At 31.3% G+C, this 27,262-nt stretch overlaps 1 protein-coding gene across 11 annotated transcripts in view; it reads left to right on the plus strand.

Annotated features, from left to right (window-relative positions):
- Positions 1-27,262, plus strand: part of LOC148232617 (optomotor-blind protein-like) — a 125,648-nt gene that overhangs the window by 27,643 nt on the left and 70,743 nt on the right. For 4 of the 11 annotated variants that reach the window (XM_088192396.1, XM_088192398.1, XM_088192402.1 and 1 more), the window contains exons 2-3: positions 18,047-18,160; positions 19,421-19,574. In XM_088192396.1, coding sequence (XP_088048522.1) covers positions 18,047-18,160; positions 19,421-19,574 — 268 coding nt within the window. Of the gene's footprint in view, positions 1-17,722; positions 17,837-18,046; positions 18,161-19,420; positions 19,584-27,262 lie in introns of all 11 variants that reach the window. The other 7 variants (XM_088192397.1, XM_088192403.1, XM_088192405.1 and 4 more) reach the window with 3 other exon arrangements.

Below are 27,262 nucleotides of genomic sequence, written 5' to 3' on the forward strand. Positions count from 1 at the left end.
ATTGGTATATGTCTCTTGTTATGGCTGTGGATTGAACTTCAATTCAGTGTAAACATATAATATAAAAAATAGTAGTATGCCCGCATGCGTTGCACGCATTGAACGCATCCAAAGCTATTCACAATGTTTTATCATTCTTTTTGCGGTGATTGAACAGCGCTCGTCAACCTTTTTTTAATGCCCAAATATAATACACTGCATATCCGTCCATAAAACTCGGCGATGGGCGATGCGCATGCGCACATTGTGTGTTTTTCCCCAATGTGGGTGTGCCCGAGTAAATAAATTTCGTTGTAAAAGGTTTAGTTTATCTGATTGCGAATAGGTGATTACGGACCCGAGAGTCAGGGGGGATAATTTGGTGGTTCGAGGCCACTTACGACCGAATATTGCCGGCCAGCATTAACGTCTATATTACGGGAGGTCTGGCCCCATCGAGCCAACTCATCGTGACCAGGCCCGGACTAGGAAAAAATCAGCAAAAAAATAACAATAAAAAAATTAGATCCGACCCTTCGGGGCGTTCTAACGCCCACTCTGGGGCGAATCGTAAATTTTCTGTCGAATTTTAAATTTCGCTCCCGAAATCCGCTCCTGTCTATCCTGGCCGGAGAGGATGGACCCACTCGTGACGCTGTGCGTTATTTATACGCGATTACGGGCCGAGAGGGGCCATTAAAAAAATTATATTTACGATGGAAGCCTTTATGAATTAATTTGACGGTGACGTCATTGTCTGATGAATATTATTTAATTATTAACAATTTACATATATCGGGTAAATCAATACTGACAATTATTCTCGTTTAATTGAGTATCTGCTGTGGAACACATTTTTTTGATCAAATATAACAACACGATAGAAACGCTGTCGTGTTTCCGTTTATTTATTAGTCGGTTTATATAGAAATTTATCAGTATCAGCATCAATGAATAGCGGTACTAACAAGCGGCGCTCGAGCCGGTCGTTTCACAACGTAAAAAGTCGTGCTTTTTTATCGTTGTTCTTGCGTATTCTGTATGCGTTTAATGTTGAGAAGAGTTGATATTACTTTTTTTATAATAAGACAACAAATATCAAAATTAAAATATAACGTTAAAAAAATGTTTGTTAGAGTAAAAAATAGTCATTGAAATAAACACTATTTTTTAAGAGAAGCATTCAACGATATTACTAGATTTTTAAAATACATTAAAATCAATTGTTATATTTAAATTATTTTGTAAATGTAGAAAAAATAGTGTGAAAGTTCTAGTGTTTTACAATTTTCATTGTGTCTGGGAGATCTGAATTAGTGATTATTATAAATATATAATTCAGATCGAATATCATTGATTCAGTTTTCTAAGATTTTCTTAATCTCACGGATGAATATCAAAAATATCGTGTTAGTTCCTACATAGTGACATAAGCTGTGAAAATAATTTATCTAGCAAAATATATGGCTGAATGATTTAGAGAATTTGAATTTATCTTTTAGTTTACTTAGTATTTGTTAATAGTGCTTAACCCATTGTAACGCATTGGGCCTGCTATGTTACAATAAATAATTATATAATATCATATTAAATAACATTATTTTTTTCTGGACAAATTCAAAGGAGGAAAATGCCCCCACCTCTCTTTCCCTCTCAAATAACGTCGCTGAGCTGGTCCAAATCTGACGATCGAAGTGAAAAGGCTGCTTTTTTCCGAACTTCGATAGTATTTCCTTCGTTTGAAGGTTAATGCTCGTACTAGTTAGGCATGAGTCCACTTTTTGTAACGATTGAAAAGATTTTTTCGAGATAAATACACTCATTCTCAATTGAGAGCAAAAAGCAAAGGGCAGATATGCTGTTAATAGTAAACACATATTGTAATACCAATCACTATTATATTCAAATTCATGTTTATATAGTAAAAAGTAATTTTTAGGTGAACCTCATGAGCGTATTATTGCTCCATCACTATATTTTTGAATGACGTCACACAGTCCTCAATCGAATCCCATCGCCGCATGCACGGTTCGTGACGTCACGGCTTAATTTTTGGCAGCGAGTTATTAATTTTAATAACACGTTCGGCCGCGGAAAAGGTGCGTGATGATTGAAAAAATCAGAGAGGTTAAACAAACAGCACGTCTCGGGTGGGTGGGGCAGACGTTTCCCGTTGTTTTAATAGTATTCCTCGGCCACCTCACCTGTATAAATATGGGATGAGCAGGTAAAGCAGGTGATGGGGACCGGACCCTCCGACCGGGGGCCCCCGGGGCCGTCATGACTTACCCGCCACGACCGGCAATTTGGCATGGCGCGCAAAAAAACAACACAACACAACAACAAAAACACTCGGGTACTCAAATTCGCAATATCGTTTCATTCACAACGCTTGATATGCGATCTTTATTGTACCAGTTTGCGCACTCTCGCTCGTAAACTCTGAGAAAAAAATCTGATAAGGGTATCACTTGCTCTAGTCCGGTCCTGTTCTCGATCAACAATAATCTTAATGGTTATTGTTTGGTTTCATAAAAGACGTACTTTCGAACCATAATGTAATTTTTTTTAAATAATATGATATAATTTATAAATTTAATAATCTTTTTTTTTAAATATATTATTGGTATAATAAACATTGTTTAATAGCAAAAAAACAATATATGTTATAAAAACTCACTTCTGGGTATTAAATTTAGAAATGTCTTGGAAAATGGGGGAGTATGTTATGTTGTGACTCAACGCCCGGCGCTCGCTGTCGCTCACACCGCATCACATAGATTTAATTGTATTAAAACATAATTATTAACAAAAACAAATTTGTTCGTTACAAAATTAATACAATTTGTTTTCTTTATATAGTAATTTTATCATATTGTTTTACAACTTTTTTTACCAAGAAAATATGTTTAAATTTAATTTTATGTCGTTGCATAAATCTTTGTTATTCTTGCGTTTGAGGCCATTTACAGATTAGTACGTTCTATCAAAGGTCATCCATATTCTCTTAAGAACATTATTTTTCGCCATATCGGCGTCACATACTCCTCTGAGACGGTACAAATTGGTGAGAATGACATTAGCCACGATAGTTCCCGCAGGCGAGAGACACGCCCCGTCTGCGGGCGACCACCGTGCGCACCGGACCGCGGGCCGCAGGGGTGGCCAAGCGCGGTCCGCGTCGCGTCGTGATCGTTCGCAGCTACGCCCATTGCAATTATTTGCCCCGTTGTAAAACGCGCGTGTGTGTTCGTTCTGCTGCTATTATTTATTACATAGAAGAGCTCGTTACGTCGATTTGTTGATTGATGATACGGCCACGGCTGCTTGGTGGGTCGAATTTCGATATGGAAATTTTATTGATTTTTAGAATTGGACGGGGAGTAAAAAATTAACAGTTTTTGTATCAATAATTTGAGTTTAGACACTGAAACAGGTGTATCTAATTATTCTGTAATTATATACTATGTTGACCGTGATATCAGTAAATTGATAAATAACAACCTGACGACACCGTTTCTAATTTTTTTTTATGAAAATGTATCGTTTACATATTTTTTGCTATCATCGCGCGATAATTATATGGTACGGTTGACTTGATAATTTATGAAAAAAATATTCATTATTTTGAGACTGTAGATTTTTATGTTTAAATTTTAATATTTATGCATACTGAAATTAAAAAGTATAATACTTTGCAAATTAGATTAAGATTCAAATCGCTGCTTAATTTATTTTAGCGTTTTAAATGTAATATGTTTATTATTATTTATTAAGATAAAATCATTCACTTTAAAAATACATATGTATATTTTGTTTTTTAAATATCGAATTGAAAACGTATTAATCTTTTAAACACATTCAATAGCAGGGACGTCAATTGCTTTCACTTGAATTTGGACAGAAAAATGCATGGCATTTAATTTTTTTTTAAATATGTCATTTTAGTTAAATCATATCAGAATACATTTTCCCGGTAGATATATATTTTTACCAGTGAAAATATAATTTATCTGGCAAGTGCTTGTAAAATTAAATGATTTTAACACTTTCATATGTATTAATACATTGGTTATCAAATGAATTTGCAAATTTATTTTGAAACGCCATATCTAGTATTACTCTAAAAATTTCATTTTTTAATTTATTTTACAAGTAATATATGATATATATAAATAAAATTAAAATGATTTATTGCTTAAATATTTAAATATTAGTTTTCCTTATTAAATTAAATCAAAAACACTGCTACCTGTAATCACCTGTAATCAAAAAATATTTAAGTAAACATTAAAAATAAAATTATTATTATTATTTTCAATATTCTGTAGGGTAAACTTTTGTCATTAAAACATCCTTACAACAGTTAAGCATTAACTTTTAAATTACATTTTTCTGATGGAATCATCTCCCACTTATTTTTTACGAGTATGTCAAGTTCTTTTATATTTGCTACTATATTGTCGCCTATCTTATATTTCAAGTACTGCCATAAATGCTAAATTTAATTTAAGTCTTGACTGCACGATTGCCACTACAAAACATCCATAATATTGTTTTTAAACCACATTTTTGTATTACCTGGTTTCTTATTCCTTCAATTGAACGTATGGGCCCCACACTATGATAATTCCCTCAGCTCCCCTAATTATTTTTATGGTATATCTCGGGTTATACTCTTCATTTACAAATTTTCTTACATTTCACTTTTCATCAGAGCATATTCTATTCAAGTTATACTCAGCAATAAACAAAGAAGTTTTTAGACAAATTAACTCATAATATTTTACTGATTTTCTTTTTTAACGAATGATTTACGCTGAGCAAAGCAACCTTCACACAATCTTCTCCAAACTTATATGTATTTACTTTCTTATATCTACGGCGGTTTCAAGTGGATTTTCTTTAGGAATTCTTATTATTTTGCGATTCAAACACACAGAAGTTTTTTTCGCATTTTTGTTATGATAGACGTTTTAACGTGTTTTATATATTTGAAAATATTGTAGGGCACTATAAACTTGATTTCTATAAATATTAAGGTTTTTTGATATACTTTAAACTTACCACTGCTTGTTATGTTTTAAGTTCACGATTATTTTCCGTTTTATAGGATCAGAATGTGTAGGGCAACCCATAATAAATTGTATTTTATTCTTCGGTGACGACCGTTCCCAATGTGACGGCAATACATGTCATTTAGTATACTTAATGAAATGTAAATATTAAACTTACCAAAATTTGCAGCCCCCCCCCCTTAAAAATTCTGAAATTACGTTCCTGTTTAATAGTATACTATTTATTTCATTAATAAAGATAATATTTATGTTTTTAAATATCCTTTTACAAAAAATATATTGTTTCAATATATTAAACACTGTATGCAAATTTGAATCGATGGACTGATGGTAATTGTAATTGCAAGCCACACAATTTTTTTTGAAGATGATAATCATGGTGTTAGATAATTTATACCACAGAATTATACAACCTTTTTTAATATAAATTAATGTAAATCAATACGTTACATTATATTTTTTTTTCATTATATAATTCGCAATTTATTAATTAAAAATAAATTAAATCGTGAATTGAACACCCCTGCATCGATAATACATTGGCCAACGAGGCTGTCTACACCTCGCTGTAATAGCTATAATCACCGGGTGTCCCACTAAACAAACTCATATTTTCGGCCAATTGCCGGTTACGAACGCCCGGGGCGAACGGAGCGAACGCTCCAGAAAGAGACGCAGCATACTTCCAGCAACGCGCGAGAAAGAAACGGCTATATTTCCCTACGTTCCGTTGCTTTTTGATATCATAACAAGGTTGTCTCGTCTCGTAGTGCGTTCGCGTCCGGCGGGCGAGAGCCGGGATCAATTTTCCAATTTCACGTCGTATCATCACGCCCGTTTCGCGGGAACAATTCGATTTTCGCTACACATAATGTCTTAATGGCAGGCAATCTCGTCGGACACATTTGCATAACTCGTTTTTTACGATCACTTTCGATCATGTCGGTCGATGCGTGGGTTCGTCGAATGCGGGTTAATTGATTTTTTAAATTTGTTTCTCTAAAATGAAATTATGATTTATTGCGAGTAATTGCGCACAGTGTCGGTAATGCGAATCTAAAACATTTTTTATTTCTATACATCGCCAGATTGGAGAATCGTGTTAAATCGAATCCTATTAGAGTCGAACATGATCGACGTCAGATTTATGATTTATTTGCAATTCGATATCTAATCACTACTGGAATTAACATCCGATACTCGGCGACATTCCAATGGGCATTTAATCACCTGCGTAGGTTTTTTTTTATTATCAACTTTAAGGTAATTCAACTTCTAGAGAAATTATGATTAATAGTTAATAATCAAGTTTTCTCAAACGTGGTTAGTAAAATTTCTTTATAACAGTTATATTAAACTTTTAAAATTGTATTGTGCTATGCTGTGTTATTATTATTAAAAAATATAGTGTATTTACTTATTCGTAAAATCGCTCAAAATAATAGATTTTTTGCAATGGACGCAAGACAAGTCAAGCAAATGTTTTTGACATTTTTGAATCAATATTCCTTTCATTAAAAAGTCGTTTTATTTAAATTATCATTATTTTATGTACACTCACAAAAATATAACACGTTTATTAATATGATCATATATTTTTTTTATTACTACAGTTCTAAAAAAAGGTTATGGTTGTTATACAATACAAACATGTTGATGACATTCGAGTATATGTAAAATAATCTATACCATTGTATAAGTGGCTCTTAACAATAGTCTTACAATGACGCATATTTGAGTCATAAGCCTGTAAAATGTTGTGGGCAAAATAATGTTGGGATAAAAATAATTTTAAGCACTTCTATTTTCCGCTTACCGTAAAATACATTATTTATACAAAATATTCTTACCAGTGGCGTCCCGCAATAATTTGTAGTGATAGGGTTGCAGCAATAAAAGACAAAATATTAAAAAAATAAAATATGTACTTTATAAAATATCAAAATAAGCAAAAATAATTTACTGTCTGAGTAGCATACATACATAAAAATATTTAAAACAGGAACACTTTTAATATTTTGTTTTTAACTGGAAGGGCTGCAGCTCCGCTGACCATATGGACAAACTGCCACTGATTTTATTTTTAATTTATTTACGTAATTTCGCATGAGTAAGAAATAACTCATTCTGCGGTTACGATTAATTTAATTATAAATATAATAAGTACGCTTAATATATTTATTATTAAATTTAAAAAATAAAAATAAAAAATTATATAATTATATGATATACATACATGAAAATTATTCTGGTTAATTTAAAAATGTATCACTTGAGATGGTTAATTATAAAAAAAATTTCAAACACTACTACATATTGTCTCAGCAGTGTAGTCCTTAAGGTCTTAGATTGTCAAGGCTTAGATTGTCAAGGTCGGCAGCTGACTTATATATTCCTACTGTATTCACTCAACCCAACCCATTTTTTCTGGTTATTCTAAGAATGTATCACTTGAGATTGTTGAAAAAATATATCAGCATTTTGGAGGTTCCTCAAAGGTCTACTACCAGTTTAATTGTTTAGATGCATTTGATATGTTGCGGACTCTTTCTCTCTACAAAATGATTTGAACTCTATGGAGTTAAGTTTCCGTAAACTGTCTGCCTTTTAGTGTCAACAAATACATTAGTATGTCATTTTACTAATGTCATTTATTATTAAAATATTCTTACGATCTCGGTGGGAAGGTTTTGGCTAGATAAACTTGTACTAACGATCTCAAAATTACTTTTCACAGCATTTGGAGATTCTCTCTTTACATAAACGACATTTGCGAAAAATCTTTATAATTAAAAACACGTCTTACTTTGACGATCATTTTTTTTGGAGCATTTCCGAACTTTTTTGGGTTTGCAGCATTTTTTAATCAGGATCTATAATATGAAATCCTTGAATAACCAAATTACTTAATTGAAAAAGTTTAGAAACGGTTCTTGAGATATTTTTATAAAATATTTGGTTCTTGTATCCAGCTAGTATACGATTCGCTGAGTTCTCGTAGAAATTTGTATGTCGCTGAGCATTTCTTCAAACTACTGAAGGTTTCTGTAACATATATCTATTTAATGTCAATTATGATAATCTGATCCGATTCGTATCATCTAATTTTAATAACTTATGATTTTTTGTATATTCTATTGCTATATTGATAGCATTAAAAGGCCGGAATAACGTAGTCCATAATTTACAGAACAGTAGGATGTTAATATTAAAAAAATTACGAAACAATAATGTTTAATTTTTCGAATCAATTGCATTGCCTTTATAAGAGAGCATTAAAGTAATATTAGCCTCGAAAAGTACGGGTGTACAATAACACGTAAGAACAAAATTTTTTTAGATGATAAATTTGATAAAACATCATATTTTCAAAATGATACGATTTATCTCAATGTAGAAAAATCACTAATGGGTTAATTTTATTCTCTGATTTTTTTTATTGTAAGTGTATGTTTATAAGTTTCTAGCTAGCATTTTTATTCTCAAATGAAAATTTTTCTATACAAAAAAAAAACAATAAAAAATAGTTGTCTGCTCCGTTTACGTGAACCGTTCTCGAGGAATTTCTTTTTGGGTGGTATCATCACGCCATATTAAACAAATATGGCGCCATAACGTATAATTGCGGTGAATGCGGTCGGACCCAAAAATGCCTTGTTAACTTAACGCAAGAAAATAACTGACGTATCTTCGTGTGTTTTTTTTTGTTGTTGTTTTAACTTCACTCTCCTCACGAAGCTTCGTGGCTGATTATCTACCCACCATTTAAGTGAGATTGATTTAAAGAGAGGAGATGTGGAATGATTCCATAGCACGTCGTTTTTTTGTGTAAGATTAGATTACTTTATCAGTCGAGTTTGCTCGCGTGATACGCCTGTATCAAGAGATTAAGTGGATTTGCTTATTACACGTGTAATTTGGAGGTAGGTCGCTATAAATATAACAACTTATATAGTATGAAAAAATGTGATCAAATAGACATGCGAAGTTCTGAGCTTCATATTTGTATAGTCCCGCTTTACGACCCAAAACACCGGCTAAACAAATATCGACGATTTGTTGCTGTTTAATTTTTATATAATATAATTAGATCGAGTTAGACAATCGGTTACGGACCACTAACGAGGATTAAGTTCTAAAAAGACGAAACAAAAAGTGTTATAAACGCGTCATAAAACCTGAAGAAAAAAAACACACCTTCGCAGAAGGAACGTGAGAAAATGGACGCAATTAACCCGAACGCCTGTTCAAAATTATACCCGGGATTATTTATTGCCTTTTTTATAGTATACGCAACGTGCGAGTGTGCGTTTATGTATTAAAAATATTATTATATTAACACATGACGGACAGGAAACTGGAATACGTGTCTAGATGATTTACCGTGATCGATAATCATCTAATATGAAATTGTTTATGACCGCCGAGAGCGATCGAAAATTTTAGAGAGCACATAAAAACATGACGACTCAAGTGCAAAAATCCTTTAGGATAATATTTATTTGGTTGAATTATAATCAATTTTGGAAAACCTAATTATTCATAAATAAATCAATTATATCAGAAAGATACGATTAGTCAATCTTACGAATAGGCTTTAGTTAGCTTTAAGCTATATCAATTATTTATAGATGATACAAACAGATACATAAAAATGATCTACATGTATGTTTTGTTATGAATCAGATTATTACATTTTTTTCTTAAATCGCGAGGCGTCACTGAATCGCATTGGCGTCGAATAAATGTCTTAACCAACGGTTACAGCGAACAAAGGTGAGAAAACGAGGCCCGAGGGCGCATCACGCGATCGTATGATTAGTATGTGTTGTTCTTTTTTGTTTGTTTTGGTGCACGGTGTACTAAATAAATAAAACGGGTTAAGTGCAGGCGCCAAACGTAGCCTTGGGTGTTTTGGCGGGTCCAGTTCTTCACTCTCCGGGTCCGGGTGCATTTTTGGACCTCTGTTTACATAAGATGATCCACCGGATCTCATCGTCGAGTTTTTAATACGTAAAACGTGATCGGGCGCCTTGAGAAGTTTCCCAGAATTTGCTCGGCGGAGATTTATTGCTTTTATTTTATACGTATGTACATACACACATTTTTTGTGTGTGCTCAGCACACAAAGTGTAAGTTTGCGCAATTAATATTTACATATTCGAAACAAAGTAAAGTGGGTGTAAATTTTTCATCGGTTCTAGTTGAATGCGGGCGGAGGCTTAATTATATAAATTAGTGGGATCAGTGCTAATCCAACAATGAGCGGTTACTGTGTAACGGAGAAAAGTTAGATTTGTTACTGGTAGTAGCAAGTTGTTCTAAACTGCCCTAATATGGGCGATTATATCACTTTATATCTCGAGACTACTACTTACATTGTATCTGCGACTTCTAAACTATTAAGTTTTTAATTAATTATTATTTTTTATTAGATTAAACATTGTTCCCGGGGTACTTTTTAATGTCATTGTATGAATCATTCAACATTTAACATTTTTTTACACATTTCCACTAATTTTAACACATAATTATTACCGCCAGAAAAAGCATTCGATACCATTTGGCATGACGGCTTTACTTAAAAATAATTTAAATATAAATCTCCTGATTATATAATACATTGAAGCCATGTTCTTTCGCTAAATAATGAACTCTCGACCCCGTATAAAATTCCAGCTTAAGTTCGTTCAAGCTCTCTTCATTCAATATATTATACAAATGACATTTATATTTTTAAAAATACTGATTAAAGTTCTCACAGTCTTAAACCAATTGCAATTAGCATTAAGATTACAAAAATCTTTATAAAATTTAATCAACGTTTTATTGAAAATTTAAGTAAGCTGAGAGAACACTGAAGCAATTATTTTTACAATTTTATTGTTAATTAAACAATAGTTTCTTTATTGTGTATTAAGAAAAGCAATTTTTATATAAATGAAATATATTTATAGCTTAGCTACTTTTACATGCCTCTTTTTATTCATTGCTTTAATTTAACCCTTTCTACGCGAAGCCCATCATATGCTGGGATTATCATATCGCACATATTTTAAGCAAAAGTTAAGAAAAATATAGGCTTTAAAATCAGTTTGAAATTTTATTTAACGGTTTCATTATTAAATTATTATTTGATATAAAATAATAAAATATATAATTTTTAAGTAAATTATTCGGGTGCTTTTGTAATCAAAAATTTGTAATGTGTTTATGTCACTATTGTAAACACTTGACGATTTGAATATATGTATTTTTATTTGTGATACTTATAATGGCATATTTACTTAGAATACGATAGTGAGGGACCGACAGCTAGTTATAACTGTGATAAGAATTTAAAAATTAGATTAAGCACTAATGAAATATCAGCCGCACTGAAGCAACACTCGCGCTAATTAGCATTGCACCGAAAAGGTTAAAATCTGAAATAAATATCCTAATATAAAATAATCACTCATTTTATATAGATTTTTTTTTGTAACTGCTTATTATCTATATCTTTTAATATTCTTTGCATTTTTTTTATTTGGAAAGCGATTCAGTTTAAGAAGCTGTGTCTTACTCGTAATAAAAGTAATCGATTGACAGATACATTATGAACGAGATGCCGACCGAGAAGTGATTAGGCAATATTGCGGGCGCGTCGTCTGCGCCAGATTCGTGTCGCGAATCTGAACCGTTCGCGTTAACCGAAAACTCCGTCCAGCGGTAACCAACAATTCGATGCAATTAATTTATCATGCGACGAATCGAAACGATAAATCTTTAGACGCACGCGAAGCACACATAGAAAAAGTATTTTTTTCTCGCGACGACGATAAAAATCAAAAGTTTTTTAAATGATGAATTATGAATCGAACAACTGGGTCGGTGCGTTTGAGAACCGTTTTTTATACGAACTAAAAATAAAATCATCGCGTTCGTTCGTACGCTGTGTGTCAATTCTCAAATCGTCCATCAATCCAATCGCGATTGAATAAAATGTTTAATACAGCGGAAGCTCGCACAGGATGTCTTTAAATTAACAAAAAATGTGTAGATAGCTAATAGTAAAATTAAAATTTATGAATAATATCATGTTTATGTGCCGCAATATAAGGCATGGAGCATGATTTATGAACATGCCGTAAAGCGGTTTTTACGATTGTTTTAATTTATTAATCGTTCATTTTTTAACAATGGGGTGTGTTATAATCATTATAAGTGTGTGTGAGCGTTAAAAATACATAAAAAATACAGTTAATCGTTAAAAGGTGTAGAAACGTATAGGTATATCTTTGGGTTATAGGTTGAACCGCTAATTATAAAAAGGTATAAATTTATTAATATAATAAAATATAATCACGAAAAGTCAGTCGTCACATAACCGTTGTAGTGTGAACGATCGATACGAAAGTGCAAATCGAGTGCCTAGAGCGTCTATGTTTTATTATATCACTTATGCGTCTACGGTTCGTTGCCGGTTAGGTTCTCTCCTCCCCTCGGCCACGCTTCATTATTTCAAATTCATATTATCGCTCTCCCGCGACGTTTTATTACACACGTGCACCCACGCATGTGTGTGCGTATCCGTCGGATATCGCTCGCCGGCGAAATAAGAGCGATGACGGCGTTCGGATGTCGTACAAAACTGCGACATGATTTCGCGTTGTCAGTGACATGCGATATAGTGGCCGGTAGCTGCCATATACATATACGTGACGACAAATCTGGACACACCGGTTTCGGGGACCGCGAGCGCCGACCAAGATTCGTCCATGTTTCTGACATGTCCACTATGGATTACCAGTGTGGATGTGTGTGCGCAATGTCTGTACGTAAGCTGAAGCCTTAGAGGGCTGAAACGGGGACGGACGAGGAGCAAACGATTGGTATTTAGGGAAAAAAACACACGAAAAAAATGTAGATCCAATATAAAATAATTAATACAAAAAAATATACACCGCGTATCGAAAAGTTTTTTTTTACGATTTCTATCGTAGTATTATTTTTTTATTCTGCAGTTCATTACGTCATTATAACACGATACCATAAGTCCGTAAAACACTTTACAGCCCAATGACTCAAATACGCGTCATTGTAAAACTATTAAATAAAGCGGCTTATGCATTATTCAATATCGATTTATATGGTATAATTTCTTTTTACTATATTCTAGTCACTTTGCGACATACCTTTCTTCTAACAATGCTCCCTGTTAAATGATTAGAATCAAATTTAATTTATTTTTCAGTGTAAATATATTAAAAATGGTCATCGAATTTTGTTTATAAAAAAACGATTTATTTTTAAAAAACATGTACTTTTTAATATTAGAGGTTTAAAATGTCTGTTTAATATATAAATTCGTATTTATTGACTTGTTTTGCGCTCATCATTAAGCATATTAAACATAAAGCGATCACTTTAAACGATAACGATTATACGGCTAATCGTACGTGAAGTTCACATGGCCCGTAAAGTGTTATAATTTACAGTAAAAATAATATACTATTTGCCTCTCCTTCCCTTTATTTTTCTTTATTGAAATTATGCCATTAATAAAGCTCATTTTTTATTATATTGATATTTAAGAAACTGTGCGCCGCGCAGCAATAATTTTTTCCTTATTCTGCAGCATTTTATAGTATCATGGAAAGCATTTTATTACATATCTTCGATCTGAAACAGACCGAAATATTATTTTGCTGCACTTATAAATATATAAAATATTTTTAAGTAAATTTTTTATTCACAAGGAAAAATTTAATTTTTAATCTGAATCAAAATCAAAATCAAAAAAATAAATAAAAGCTATTTTTTTTACCAATATCTAGAAAATTAAATTTCTTTTGATAACAATATTATTATTATTATTATTACGATAAAACGTTTTGATTTCGCAGTATTTTTATTAAAAAAATCCATTTTCAGGTAAATTGTAATTAAAATACCACATCTAGTAGAGTTTTTCATGTCCAACTTAAAACAAATAGATTATTTGGATATCATCAAGAGACCCCAAAATCTCACTCAATCTCAATGTATATCTAATGATTCTTAAGAACAAGGTATACTAATGTTGTTTTAATCATATTATTATAAAACTTTTTTGATTAATTGATATAGTTTCAAAATTGCAGCTATTTAAAAAATAAAAAAATCGAGAGATGAAAAAATATTTTGTATTATAAATCTGATCATCATTATTTGACAGATTTTCTTAATGCGTCATATTGACTATTATACAAACAATATTTGTATTATTAAATATCAAATAAAACAATTGTGCAAACCTATAATAGATTAGCACCATCCCGCATATTTTTTCCAGCTTCTTATAGCTATCGCCGAAAACACGAAGGCATTTTGGGCGCAACGGGCAAAAATAAGGGACGCGATCGCGACTCTAGGGCAATATTTATGGGTGAAATTTATTAGGAAATTATTTTGAGCGATTCGTTGCATGGAGTAATTCATAAGGTGTTCAACAGTAATGCACAAATAATTCGATTTATGGAACAATTATTTTTTATATCACTCATTTAAATTGTCATTAATATTTATAATACTTTTTAAGCAAACAGGATTTTTTTATTAGGATAATAGTGTTTTTTTATTGTATTAACGTATCTCTAATACAGTAAAAAACGTAAATATATATTTTTAAAAGAGTTACATTAAATTTATGTAAGGACAATATGTCATTTAATTTTATCGTATATAAATATTTTTTGTATCTATCTAATATTCAAGATATGTATATATATAGGAAAATTAAACAACATTACTTTAGAAATGTGTTAATGATTATTTTTATTTAGGTTGGAATTAGTTAAAAATATATCATATTATATTTTCACTAAATAGTGCTATTAAATATGCACACATTTCTTAAACTTTTTGAAGCCCTGTAACTAGCGGTTGAGAGCTCCCGATGCTTATTTAATTTGAAATGCTTCAAAAACATTCTCCACTCACCTCATAGCTTTATACGTTTGATTAGCTTTACATCGAATTGAATTACGCAAATTCAGCTCTACGAATTATTCAAATACCTATCAGATTAGGTTACGTATCTTTTCCTAATTGAATCATCGATTATCCTAATTCGGCCCTGCGCGCCCCCGACGACATAATTACGCGTCCGATCGCGTTAAGGTCGCACACACGACGCACAGGGTGACCGTCGAATTAGTATCGCGTTAATTTTTACGAGCGGCGAATTTCCCAAAGGAGTTCTCACAGCAGAGTTCAGCGGCGCTAGAACGGTGGGCCGCCGACGTTTTTCACCGCGGGGCCCCGCGTATCGCGGCCATTTATCAAATCTCACCGCGAGAGCTTCAAAGGAGCCATGTCGACGGATTTTTTTTATATTCAATTCCCATTTTTTTATCTTCTTCTTATTCTCCTGCTTCTTCGACGAAAATTAATTCAGAGTGTCAATTTAAACGGCCGATTGACAGTTGCTCGCGTCTCGCCGGCGCGTATATCAAAATTTAACGACCGACTAAAAAATTGATCGACCTTTGGAGAACCTCTGGCGGCTAAATAAAAGGCAATTAAAAACCAAAACGCCATATATATGTTTTTTTTTCCGTTTCGGCTGTTAATAATCTGTGCTTGATTGCGAACGTGGGAGTGATGATTGAGCGGCGAATTCAATTTAGCGTCGAATGAAATTGTTAACACTTTGCACTAGTGAGGCGCACGATGTAGTTAAAAAGTGTCGAAACGAAATGTGTATTGGCAAAATTAATTTTGTTTTATTCAAGAAGCAATATATAATAGTATCAGTTAAAAATTAACTGAGAGTACATAAAAAAGTATCATATACCGAATTTTATTTCAAAATTTGGTATTATTCTCACAAAAAATATTAATGTTGTATTTTATTAAAATAACAGACGTATGATTCAAATGCGACAAATCGAAATTTTAATGATATTTTAGTATTATAATTTAAAAAAAACATGGATCCAATAAATTCACTTACAAATTATTTTAACGCTTCTTATATGGATGTCTGTGAGTTTCCAAATATTTGTTTAAACATTAAAATATTCGAACATACATTTGCAAAGTTATAAACAGTAATAATAAATACAGTTAAAAGTATCTGAAATATTAATTTGTTTATATCTACTTCTGAAAACACTCACTTAGTTACTGTTGATGTGGGTTACTACACCACAAATTAATGTTAAAAAAATATCATTTTAAAATACTATAAGCATACAATTATATTTAAACATTATTTATATTCGTTTAAAATATATAGAAAATTCAATACCATACATTGAGAAAGTCCACAGCTGCATAGTATTAACTCGATAATATGAATAATTTTTGCAATTTCTGCAATTACAAAGTTTTTTATTATTATTTTGAATACGATTGCTTGTTCTTTGGCTTTTATCTTGGCCATGGTTATCATAAACAACTTAAAGATAAAAGTAGCGGTTCTTTGAGAATAAAAAATTGTGTTTTTAGAGTTGTTTCTCAAATACTAAGAAATATTTAAAAAACGGGTATATATTTAATGATTAAATATTCGAATTGGATTCTTTAGTTTATATTTCAATTACCAGCAAAATGTTGTAGAAACTACAACTTGGTACCCACGGAAAAAATATTTTTATTGTAAATTACTTTGAACAGACCCTAAATTCAACATTTTTTGTGTTAAAGAAAAAAATATAAAAAAATAAATACTTGGAACAAATACTTACCTGTATTTTTTAATTGTGTTTGTAGAGTTATTGTAATATTTATTTAGATTTTTTTAATTTCTATGAATATGAACGAATTTTTACAAATAGCTGGACAAATGTTAAAATAACTAAGAGTTAAAACGGACGAATTTGTTCGTTATTTGAATATTAAAATATTCGAGATAAAGTTTCAAATCTATAACTAAAATATTTTGTCATGTACATTACTGTCTAACAATTTACCATTTACAAATTTTTATAGTGAAGTTGGAATATGAAAGGCATCACTGTAGCAGCTAGTAATACATTCTTAAATTAACTAGAATAATTTTATTTATATTAAAAAGTTTTTCAAAATAATAATAATAAAAAAATATTATTATTAGTTATTTATTACTTATAAAATACAACAATTTTGGATTACTTTATGAATCCAAAAAATCACATGCAAATATTATTTTTTTATGAAAAGTACCATATTTTTTATATTTTTATATAATATATTATTAATAAATTATTAACTTATGAAGACAACTTTTAAATGCGTCACTTATCTAATATTGTAAAGTCAACAAACCATTAAATTAATACGCAGTTTTTATATTACATTACATATCAGCTCGAAATCCTTATTTCATAATCACACTGTACTTTATTATGATGCACACTGAGTATGTAGTTCATTTTATATTTTTTGTCACGCGATGTGTATTATTATATTATATGAAGACATAATTTTTAATGTACGTATACTTTTATGCATATGAGTGTAATAATATATTTTCATGATTTAATTAATTTACAGTTTTGGTGGAATTGAGATTTATCTAATAATATCATGTTTTTTAGATGTAAGTTATTATTTATTATTTTTATATGTATTGCCCCATATTTTGTGTACAAATCGTGCAATGACCGCATGCTCCCGGACGAAGAGGGCACCACGCTCACTTGGCGCTATGATTTCAGGCAAATGTTTCCGCAGATGAAGTTCAGGGTGTCCGGTCTCGATGCCAAGGCAAAGTACATCCTCCTCCTTGACATCGTTGCCGCCGACGACTACAGATATAAGTTCCACAACAGGTAGTTCCAAATCGAGGCCTATGGAAAACTTGTCGTTTTTAAGTGTTTTTTTTTTATTATTTGTAATCTTTGCACCCAAAACAAAAAAAAAATACTATCCACGCTTTTCAGCACGCCGAGCCGAAAACTCTCTCATGTATTTGTGTCACCCCTTTTTTCATTTCTGGTGTTGAGTCATTGAAAGCAAGCACTTTTGTGTGATCGTTCCAGGCGCATGTTCCCTGCCTACAAAGTACGCGTTTCTGGGCTCGATAAAAAAGCAAAATACATTTTACTGATGGACATCGTGGCTGCCGATGATTGCCGCTATAAATTTCACAACAGGTATACAAAACAATAAAATTAAAAAAAAACGAGCCATGCCTAAATCAAAAATTTTGGGTCATGTGATAGAGGAACTATTCGATCTGCTGACATATCAAAGTCGTTCATGATGTGTCATTAGAATAAAATACATATGACCAAAAGAGGAAAGCGGAGTCAGGCGTTTATATTATATATAATATATATTTTATATATAAAACATTCACATTAGCTTATCATATCTTATATATATATATATAAAATTTTATTGTCAAGGTAAGGCAAAAGATAAACGATTTTTCATGTTTATATATTGAAATAAAATAAATAAAAAAAAACATAAAAGGCAAGTAGCATGCGCCGGACGATACAAACAAAGAGATCTGATAAATATTAAATAATTAATAAAAAATTTGATAAGACGACGATTTGACATCATTGATGCGTACGTATTTTTTAAAAATATAATTTTATTTATTTTACTTTCATTGCAAAAACACTTTATTTTTTTGTTCTCGTATCATCTTTATCACAATTTTGGCTTTTTATTTATTTTTTTCTAATAAGATAAAACTTTTTTTTATTTCATAGTAAATGTGAATCGTTGTTTGTTGATTATTATTATTATTATTATTATTTATTCATTGTATGTTTGTTCATCCGTTGATCAAATCACGCAGATCTCTTTGTTTGATATTATTTATTTATTTTTATTTTACCACCACAGTCTCGTTGCATTTTTAACCGCAATAATATTTCATTTATTGTTATTATTGTCCAAAATTATTAATAAACGCTTCGCTCCCACCTCTGTTTTATGCATGGTCCGTTCACACAGTATTTTTTATATTTAATAAATTAAATAACAATTAATGCTTAAAAATAAACAATAAAAAATAACAATTCGAAACATGAAAAAATTAAATAAAATAAATCTTGAATTGTAATTTTTTAAAACGTTGATCAAATTATTTTTTTATATTAAAAAATAATTTATTCAACTATGTTTTGATTAAAGTAATTGATTAATACTGAACAACAACGTTTTGATGCTTATATTAAAATTACATTCTGATTTAAAATATTTTATTACATTACTGAATCTGAGGAATTAATGAATTTATATTATTAAACTAGTCGGTCTCTCACTATCGTGAGGTACCGCAGCTAGCGTTTATATTATTATTGTTTTAATGTAATAAAATATGTATTAAATCAGCAGAAATAAATCAAATTTGTTGTTCAGTATGACATCGATTTGATCATATTTTATTTTTTTAGTCGGTGGATGGTAGCCGGTAAGGCTGATCCTGAAATGCCCAAGAGGATGTATATCCATCCCGATTCACCTTCGACTGGAGAGCAATGGATGCAAAAGGTCGTCTCCTTCCACAAACTGAAGCTGACGAACAACATCAGCGACAAGCACGGCTTTGTAAGTACTGTACGTTGTATCGCATTTTTATTATAAAATTAGGAAAAAATCACACACACCATAATACACCATATACACACGCGATGTTCAATTGCAAATTTAAAAAAAACCTCCGTTCCTAGATTAATTATTTTTTACACGTGTACCCAGCGAGACAATGATGATAAATATTTTTTGTGTTGTCCTTTTTGGGTGTATTTTATGCGCACACTGGGACCCCCCGCGGAACGATGGGCTCCTGAGGGTGTAATTTTTTTTTTGGGTTTCGAAAATAGACGTAGAAAAATTAAACAAGAGTTATTGTCGCGTAACTCAGAGATAAAATCAGGGTAACAATGATTTTATGCGGTCTAGATGCTTTTAATTATATAACTAACTTTTTTGAAAAAATAGGGATACCTAAGTCAATGCATTTTTTCTTATAGAAGATCTAAAAAAATAAGATATATTATTACATATATAGGGAGTGTATATTTCATATTACTTTTTAAACATAAGTAGTGAGGTATATTATAAATAGTCATTGTAGTCTTTGTGTGACTTTAACAAGCTTAATAAATACAATTCATCGCAGTAACATTTTTGTAATGTGCCATATATATTTTTTCTGTCGTTGATTTGAACTTAAGCTCGATTTCTGCTTTTACCTTAATTGTCCCATAATTTAGCAAGCGATGTCCATCGCAAACGCGCCCGTAATGTGTTTTAACTTCGTTGATCGCTGACAAAGGAAAGTGGGGCGACCACAATGCGTTGACAAAAGGGCGGTACGGCAAAGGGCCCGCTGCTTACCTGGGCCCATAACAGGCTAATAATCACCTTTGTCCCCAACAATGGGACCGGTATCTGTTTAATCCGCGCACAAAACCCAGCCACTCATAGTAACGAGCCCTCTTTCACTATAAAGGCCAACCGCTTATATATAAGACGAGTTGCATTGTTGTTATTTTTTGCACCTTGATTTGCATGATTTCAACCCTAAATCGTCTAAAGTTTCCTAAACTTTACAGCATCCGTGAAAATTGCCGAAATCACATCTGTATATCAGTGGTGTGGTTTCTTATTTTATTTCGTATTATACATACTAAAAATTTTTTTAAAAACATATTAAAATATAATATGCTTATGTTATAAATTAGTTAAAAAAGCTTTGTGTTACCTTTAATATTAACTTTCTAGATAAGATCTGTGTCAATGTTTGTACTTAGAAATAATAAATTTAAATTATTCATAGCCTAGCTTTGTTTCTGAAGTATATAAATAAAATTAGTTAAATTATACTAATAGCAAAGGTAAAGGCTTTGTTTTAAATGATAGTTAGAAATAAAATGGTTCTACAAACATATACTTGAAAGAAATTATTATTCATTTAAATACATACTGACTTTAACGAATTACTAGCTTATGTAGTTTTATAGTTAAAATACGCATATTGTGGTTTTCAATCATATTTTAAAATTCAGATATCTTGGATTGGTTTAAAATTGCTATGGTTGCTAATTTAAGAAAAAAATCTCTAGTCCTCAAGTTCCATCAGAAATTCGTTAAAAACTATAATCCTTTTTTCAGAACTAAATATGATTCTTTGATCATTTCTACCTTGCTAATATAAAAGTAAAAAAATATAAATTTCCTTAGGTTTTATTTCATTTATTGTGTTGTTCATTTTTTGATCGTGTCTGGAATAATTCTGATCGATCACCACAGATTAGTTTTTCTAGATTTTCTAATAATCAATACCGTGATTATTAATTAGAATCAAGTCGAAGTCGTACGTATTAGATATTTAAATATCTAATATTGAGCTGCCTTAGCTCATAGAGAATTTCATATATGTATAAGAAAAACTCTGACATTTGACAAAAAATAATATGAAATGTTTATTTATTTTTACTTTATATTATAATTTGATTCGAACTCGTTTTATGTATTTGATTACTATCTTATAATGGCAATCGTTAATAAAGTTAATGACTCCACAATTAATAAGTAATGATAATTATTTTAAATTTATATTACTATATAACGCACAGCTACATAATGGTTCGAATATTTAATTTCAGTAATTGAAAAAATTACATTTAAAACACAAAAAGTTGAGAGTCCGGTATTTGCACACATGCCAGCTGCAGTACCTCACGATAGTGAGAGTCTGACAAGTAGTTTTTAATATATTTTTATACAATAAATAGTGAGTCCTCGACATCACAAATTAAAAAAAGTCCAAATTAATTTAAATAGTAGATATAATATATAAATCGAAATATTCGAAAAATTATTATTGCCCACTTTTGCCCCCCCCCCCCCGAAAATCGCTGAAATCACATCGAAACATTACATTGCATGATTAAATATTTTTTTGAAGACTAGTTTCATAATTATATTAATGCATTAATAATTAGGTTATTGTAAATTGATAATAAAAATTTAACTGTAATGAAAAAATGTTAGGAATATTGCTTCTTTTAAATATAAATTTATTAATTAGGCAATGGATCAAAAAGTAATACATATATAAAAAATGTTACATATAGACCATAACCCAATTCTATAAACAATATTTGTAATTCCTGGAGTAAAATTTCAAAGTTATTTATTGTAACATAATAAAAACGAAATTTAATACAAATACAAATCCCCATACATTTTTGCAATCTGCCGATCCTCAAGCGGAGCGGTTTTTTTTTAAATTATTAATGTAGTTTTTAGATTATTTAACAAAGATGAGGCCGATTTGAGTAATTCATAAATTCGTATACAGTCTTAGACGTTCAAATATTAATATCTACCAACCCTTTTTATGCAGCGGTATAAAAAATGCAGCATTTGTATACGAAAATACGAGAGTTTAGTTCGCTGACAGACAAATTTTATGGCATAACTTTGTGGAAAGCCCCCATACATTTTTGCAATCTGCTGATATCCACGTAGAGTGGTTTATTCATATTAAAATATTAATGTAGTTTTTATATTACTAAATCATATATAAGTCCGATAAAACTTTTTTTCATTCAAAAGCTTCCAAGAAAGCATGCATATTTAAAGCATCTGGCAAGGACCAAACCTTTTTATGCAGTGGCATAAAAAATGTGGCAGTTGAACAGAAAAATTCCAAACAGCGATAATTTTGAATTTTCTGAGATTTATCTGTGATGATCGATATATATTAGTTACTAATTCTGATCTTTTAGACGCGATAGAAAATTAAATAAATTAAGACCCATATGGGACTCGAACCTTGGTCTTTCATGTAATGACTTATACTACTCGTCTGTTGTGCTAGTGAAAGGTTAAAGTGCATTACGATCGCAAAAGGTTAAAAACACAGACGCATTACAAAGTTGATAATTATCATATTGTATGTAAACCGCTTATATTTTCTATGTAATGTGCTATGTTTATGGATATTAGCTATGGATAGATTTTCAATCAACTACAGAGCGTGCATCACGTGATCGTTTCAGAAAATTGCCACACCTCTGGGGGAAGATTAAAAATGTCATAACAACAGGTTAATCTATAAATAATTGCGGTTCTCATCCATGTTTAATTTGCAAATGAACGTGTCTTATGCGGAACGGAATATTGTGTACCTATGACTGCATTTGAATCACAATGTAGAGTTCATGAATATTGCGATAACGTGTGATGTTATCTAAATACTGAAAAACTTTCTTAAATTATATATTTAAAATACGTTTTTTTACACTTATGTAAGTCATTTCTTGCAAATCCACCCGCCGTGAAAATAGGGATGGGACGGTGTTTATAAATATCCCCGATATGCATTGTGGGGAGTGGGCTAATTGAAGACTTCCAGGTGGATGCTCGATCAGAAGGAGACGTCTTCGTGTCCTAGGCCCTTTGTGGCCGGTCGCGGGGCCCCCGGACTCCCACAAAGGGACCGGCATTAGCGCACTTGGCTGGTCGACCAAAGGCGCCGGCGAGCCGTGCCAGAATGCTCGTTTTCTGGGTTTCTACACCCTTTGTGCCATCAACCTTTATATCTGTCTATCTGGAGCAGCTTTTTTTGGCAGCGATTCACGGGCGTAACTTCCCTACCGCGAAAACCCTTCGCGGGCAGGCAAAAAAAATGTAAAATTACTATTTACATGACAAGTTCTATTTGATTGCCTCGATTATGTTGAGATCTTGTCATCTATATTTTTTTAAGATTTTTCAAGCTCTCTTCTTTTATTTTTGCAGCATTGCCAAACAAATGTAAATATTTTGTTGAATAAAAATTGCGTTTATTTAAAAGTTCGCAGCTGAACTTGATGTAAAATTGTATACAGCAAATGTTTTCAGTAAGAAGCGATTATAAAGATTATTATGTAACGATGCGGTGTTTGAACTCCTCGAGTGGTTAATTTGATTTAAAACATATTATTTCATAAATTTTCCTCCTCAATCTCACTTTTAAGATCTTACCAACACAACTAGGCGTTTCTTTGTTTGTTTTGTGAGATCCGCGTGCGTTCCGCAATTGCGGAAAAACGCAAAATTGCTTCGTGTGTTTGCATTGTTTCCGTGGGCGCCTTTCCCACAATGCATAATTCCCTTTCATGTATCTTAAACGGGAGCCTTGTCATTCTTTATCGAGTGATAATGGTTTTTGTGTGTGCGGTTTGAAGAAGATAATCTTCGTCTACTTCTCACGTGCGCTACCCACGCGGATTTGACCCGAAGCTCTCAACGTGCGTGCTATTATCATTATGCGTCTGTGTACATAGAAAAATGTCCTTTTACGGATTCGCCACTGAATAGCGCCTTTGAGGCATTTAAGAACATTTGATGTTGTACGCGCGTTATTGGCGTGGGAGCACTTTGCGTCGTGTACTGTGTTTCTTACTTATTTACTACCTGTCGGCGAGAAGGTAAAATTACACACATTACACCTGTCGCTATTATTGACTGTCTTCTCAGACGTGAATCTATTGAAAACGGTGTCGCGTCTTTTCAATTACGGCCGCGTTCCTTTGTGAAACGCCGTATGTGATGTTTCTCTGCATGCAAAACATACAGGGTGGTGCAAAAGTATCAATAATGACACTATCGCAAGTGGTTTCAAATTTAATTATATTAAAATATCAATGACGTATTTAAAACTAGACAAAAAAATTCAATCAGTGATTATTTTGTGATTCCATTATAAATAATCAAAACCAGTTATTTATTAAAATTGTATTATATATAAATATTATAAAATCTGTCCATGTGAAAATGATAATATTGTCTATCATATGTTGTTATGTTATAAATTTAATATTTTCACATTTAGAAGCAAACAAATAAAATAATTGGTGATAAGATATTTATGCCATTTTTTAGTAATATATACAACACTATAATTTTATTATTTAAAATATGTTAAATTAAAATATAAATACAGAAATTTTGCTAATTCTCTAACAATAAAGGCATATCATATTTATTTGAAATGTGAATAACGTCAATAAAATATTTTATTCTCTAGCTAACAGCACCTTGCCAAATCCCAAATTATGTTTCTCATGGCGTGCGCCGCATTTTGTTCTAGTTTTATAGTTTTTTTTATTTGGTCAGTTCGTGCGGTACCCATTTGTTCATTATTGTCATCTTTTTATGGTTTTTATATGCCGTGAAACGCTTGCAAGAGAAACCTCTCAGTCTGCTGCGAGTGTCTGAAAATTGTTTTATAAACTAGCTTAAATATTTCTCAATATTTTTTTAATCAACGTCAGATTTTTTTAATTTTAAATGTTATTATCGTCAATAAATCTTACAGTTCTCTGACTTTTTACATAAAAATTTAAACAAGAACTAGGTATACATACAAAATAAATATATATTTCTTCAGATGAAAATAATATGGAATTTTTCATTGTACTATGATTCCATATATATATATGATACTGGTTATTGAATCTCAATAGAACATGGTGGAAAATGATCTTAAGATCAAGTTTTACGTCTCACACTTCACCGTAAAAGGCTCGATGCATTCACAATGTGCCGATCGACGTCACGAGATAACTGCTACGTCGTTGTATTTTTTCACGGGAAAAATTCACGCTCGCTCACGTGCCGTGCGGCCGTTTCTCGCCACGAGAATTTCCACGCACATTTCCACGATTATCAGGCGGAAAAATGGGAAAAGTTCGGCTCCCCGACGAAAATTGCGCCATAAAATTAGGACGTTTTAATTTCTCTCTCTCTCTCCCGCCCGCGCGGACGTTCCGCGGAATTACGCGGCCGTTTCCCGACGGAATGTTTCAGATCCGGTCCGATAAGGGCCGCATTCGTGACAAACCCGCCCGAAATATAATAATTTACCCGCTGCGCTCGATTTTTACGAACCAATATTTATTCGTGAGCTTATCGCGACGGCCGGAGTTGAAATTATGCAATTAACGAACGAATTACCTCCAATTGGAAATTTTTATATTTTTTTATTTTATAATCGCGATACGGCGACAAAAACGTATGTGCTTTTTTCTGTACGAAACGTGACGTCATTGAATATTATTAATGGGGTGGTATATGAAATATGCCAATGAACTTTAAACTTTTTGCAGAAATACTCCCTTTAATATGGTATTTAAATATTTGTAATGATACATTTTAAAGTATTTACTAATCAATTAAGCAATAGTAGATTAGGCTGGATAAAAGTATGTGTGATTCTTATTAAATATGTGTTTTTATTATTAAAATTCACAACATCTTTAAGTGTTGATTTATTACTTTACAAAAACGATAAATAGTTTATTTAAATCAACTGAATCAGTGAAAGTAAGATTTTGTAAATAAGCTTCTGTTCTTTATATGGAACATTTTTTTTATAAATATAAACGTACATATAATACTAGATAAAAATACCAAAATAACTTAAACTGATTTGTGAAACTTATATCAATAACTATCTCTCTCTAGTTTAGGATAAAAAACACGCGATATGATAGGCTTCGCGTTGAAAGTGTTAAATTTTGCATTGAAAAATAATTAATTACAATAAAAATATTTAATTTATTGTACTACAGCTTTTCTTGTTACATAATAAGTATAAACGATTAAATAGGCACATTTAATAAACGATTTTTCATATTGAATGTCAAAATTTGAAATATGATGAATTTTTTTATATACTACATATAAACGTTTACCACAAGGTTAAAAATATGATAAAATATATACATTTAAGTTAAGAACAAGTTGCTTTTTTAGAACCATTTTCTAGTTAGAAAAGTAATAAAAAACATTAGATTTATAAGGAAAAATACAAAAGCTTGTATAAAGTAAAATAAAAAAAATTTAATTGATTATTAATTTATTAAGCTTGAGCTAAAGTTCTAGAGCTACTGAAAAAAAATTATACCACTAAAGCAATATGAAGGCATTCAATGGTTACGCTTTAATTTAAATATGGTCATGATACATTCACAAATTATAAATATTATTGGGTAATGATGGTGTCGCAATATTTTTTATGGCAATGTTCTTTAATTTGTATTAATATTTCTTTATGCTAAGTACAAAAAAGTGTGCTATATATTATTTTTATCTCTGTATTTAGAATAACTTGAGTTTAGAAAAAATAATTCAATATCTAGCAATCGTATATTAACTATATATATAAAAAATAATATTTTTTCTTGATAATGTCCTTCTCTTAAATGTTGGGCTTGAGCCCGCAATAGCAGCAAGCC

Source organism: Plectrocnemia conspersa, unplaced genomic scaffold, assembly GCF_051122295.1.
Source record: "Plectrocnemia conspersa isolate PC_06_02 unplaced genomic scaffold, ASM5112229v1 ptg000009l, whole genome shotgun sequence".
NCBI lineage: Eukaryota > Metazoa > Arthropoda > Insecta > Trichoptera > Polycentropodidae > Plectrocnemia > Plectrocnemia conspersa.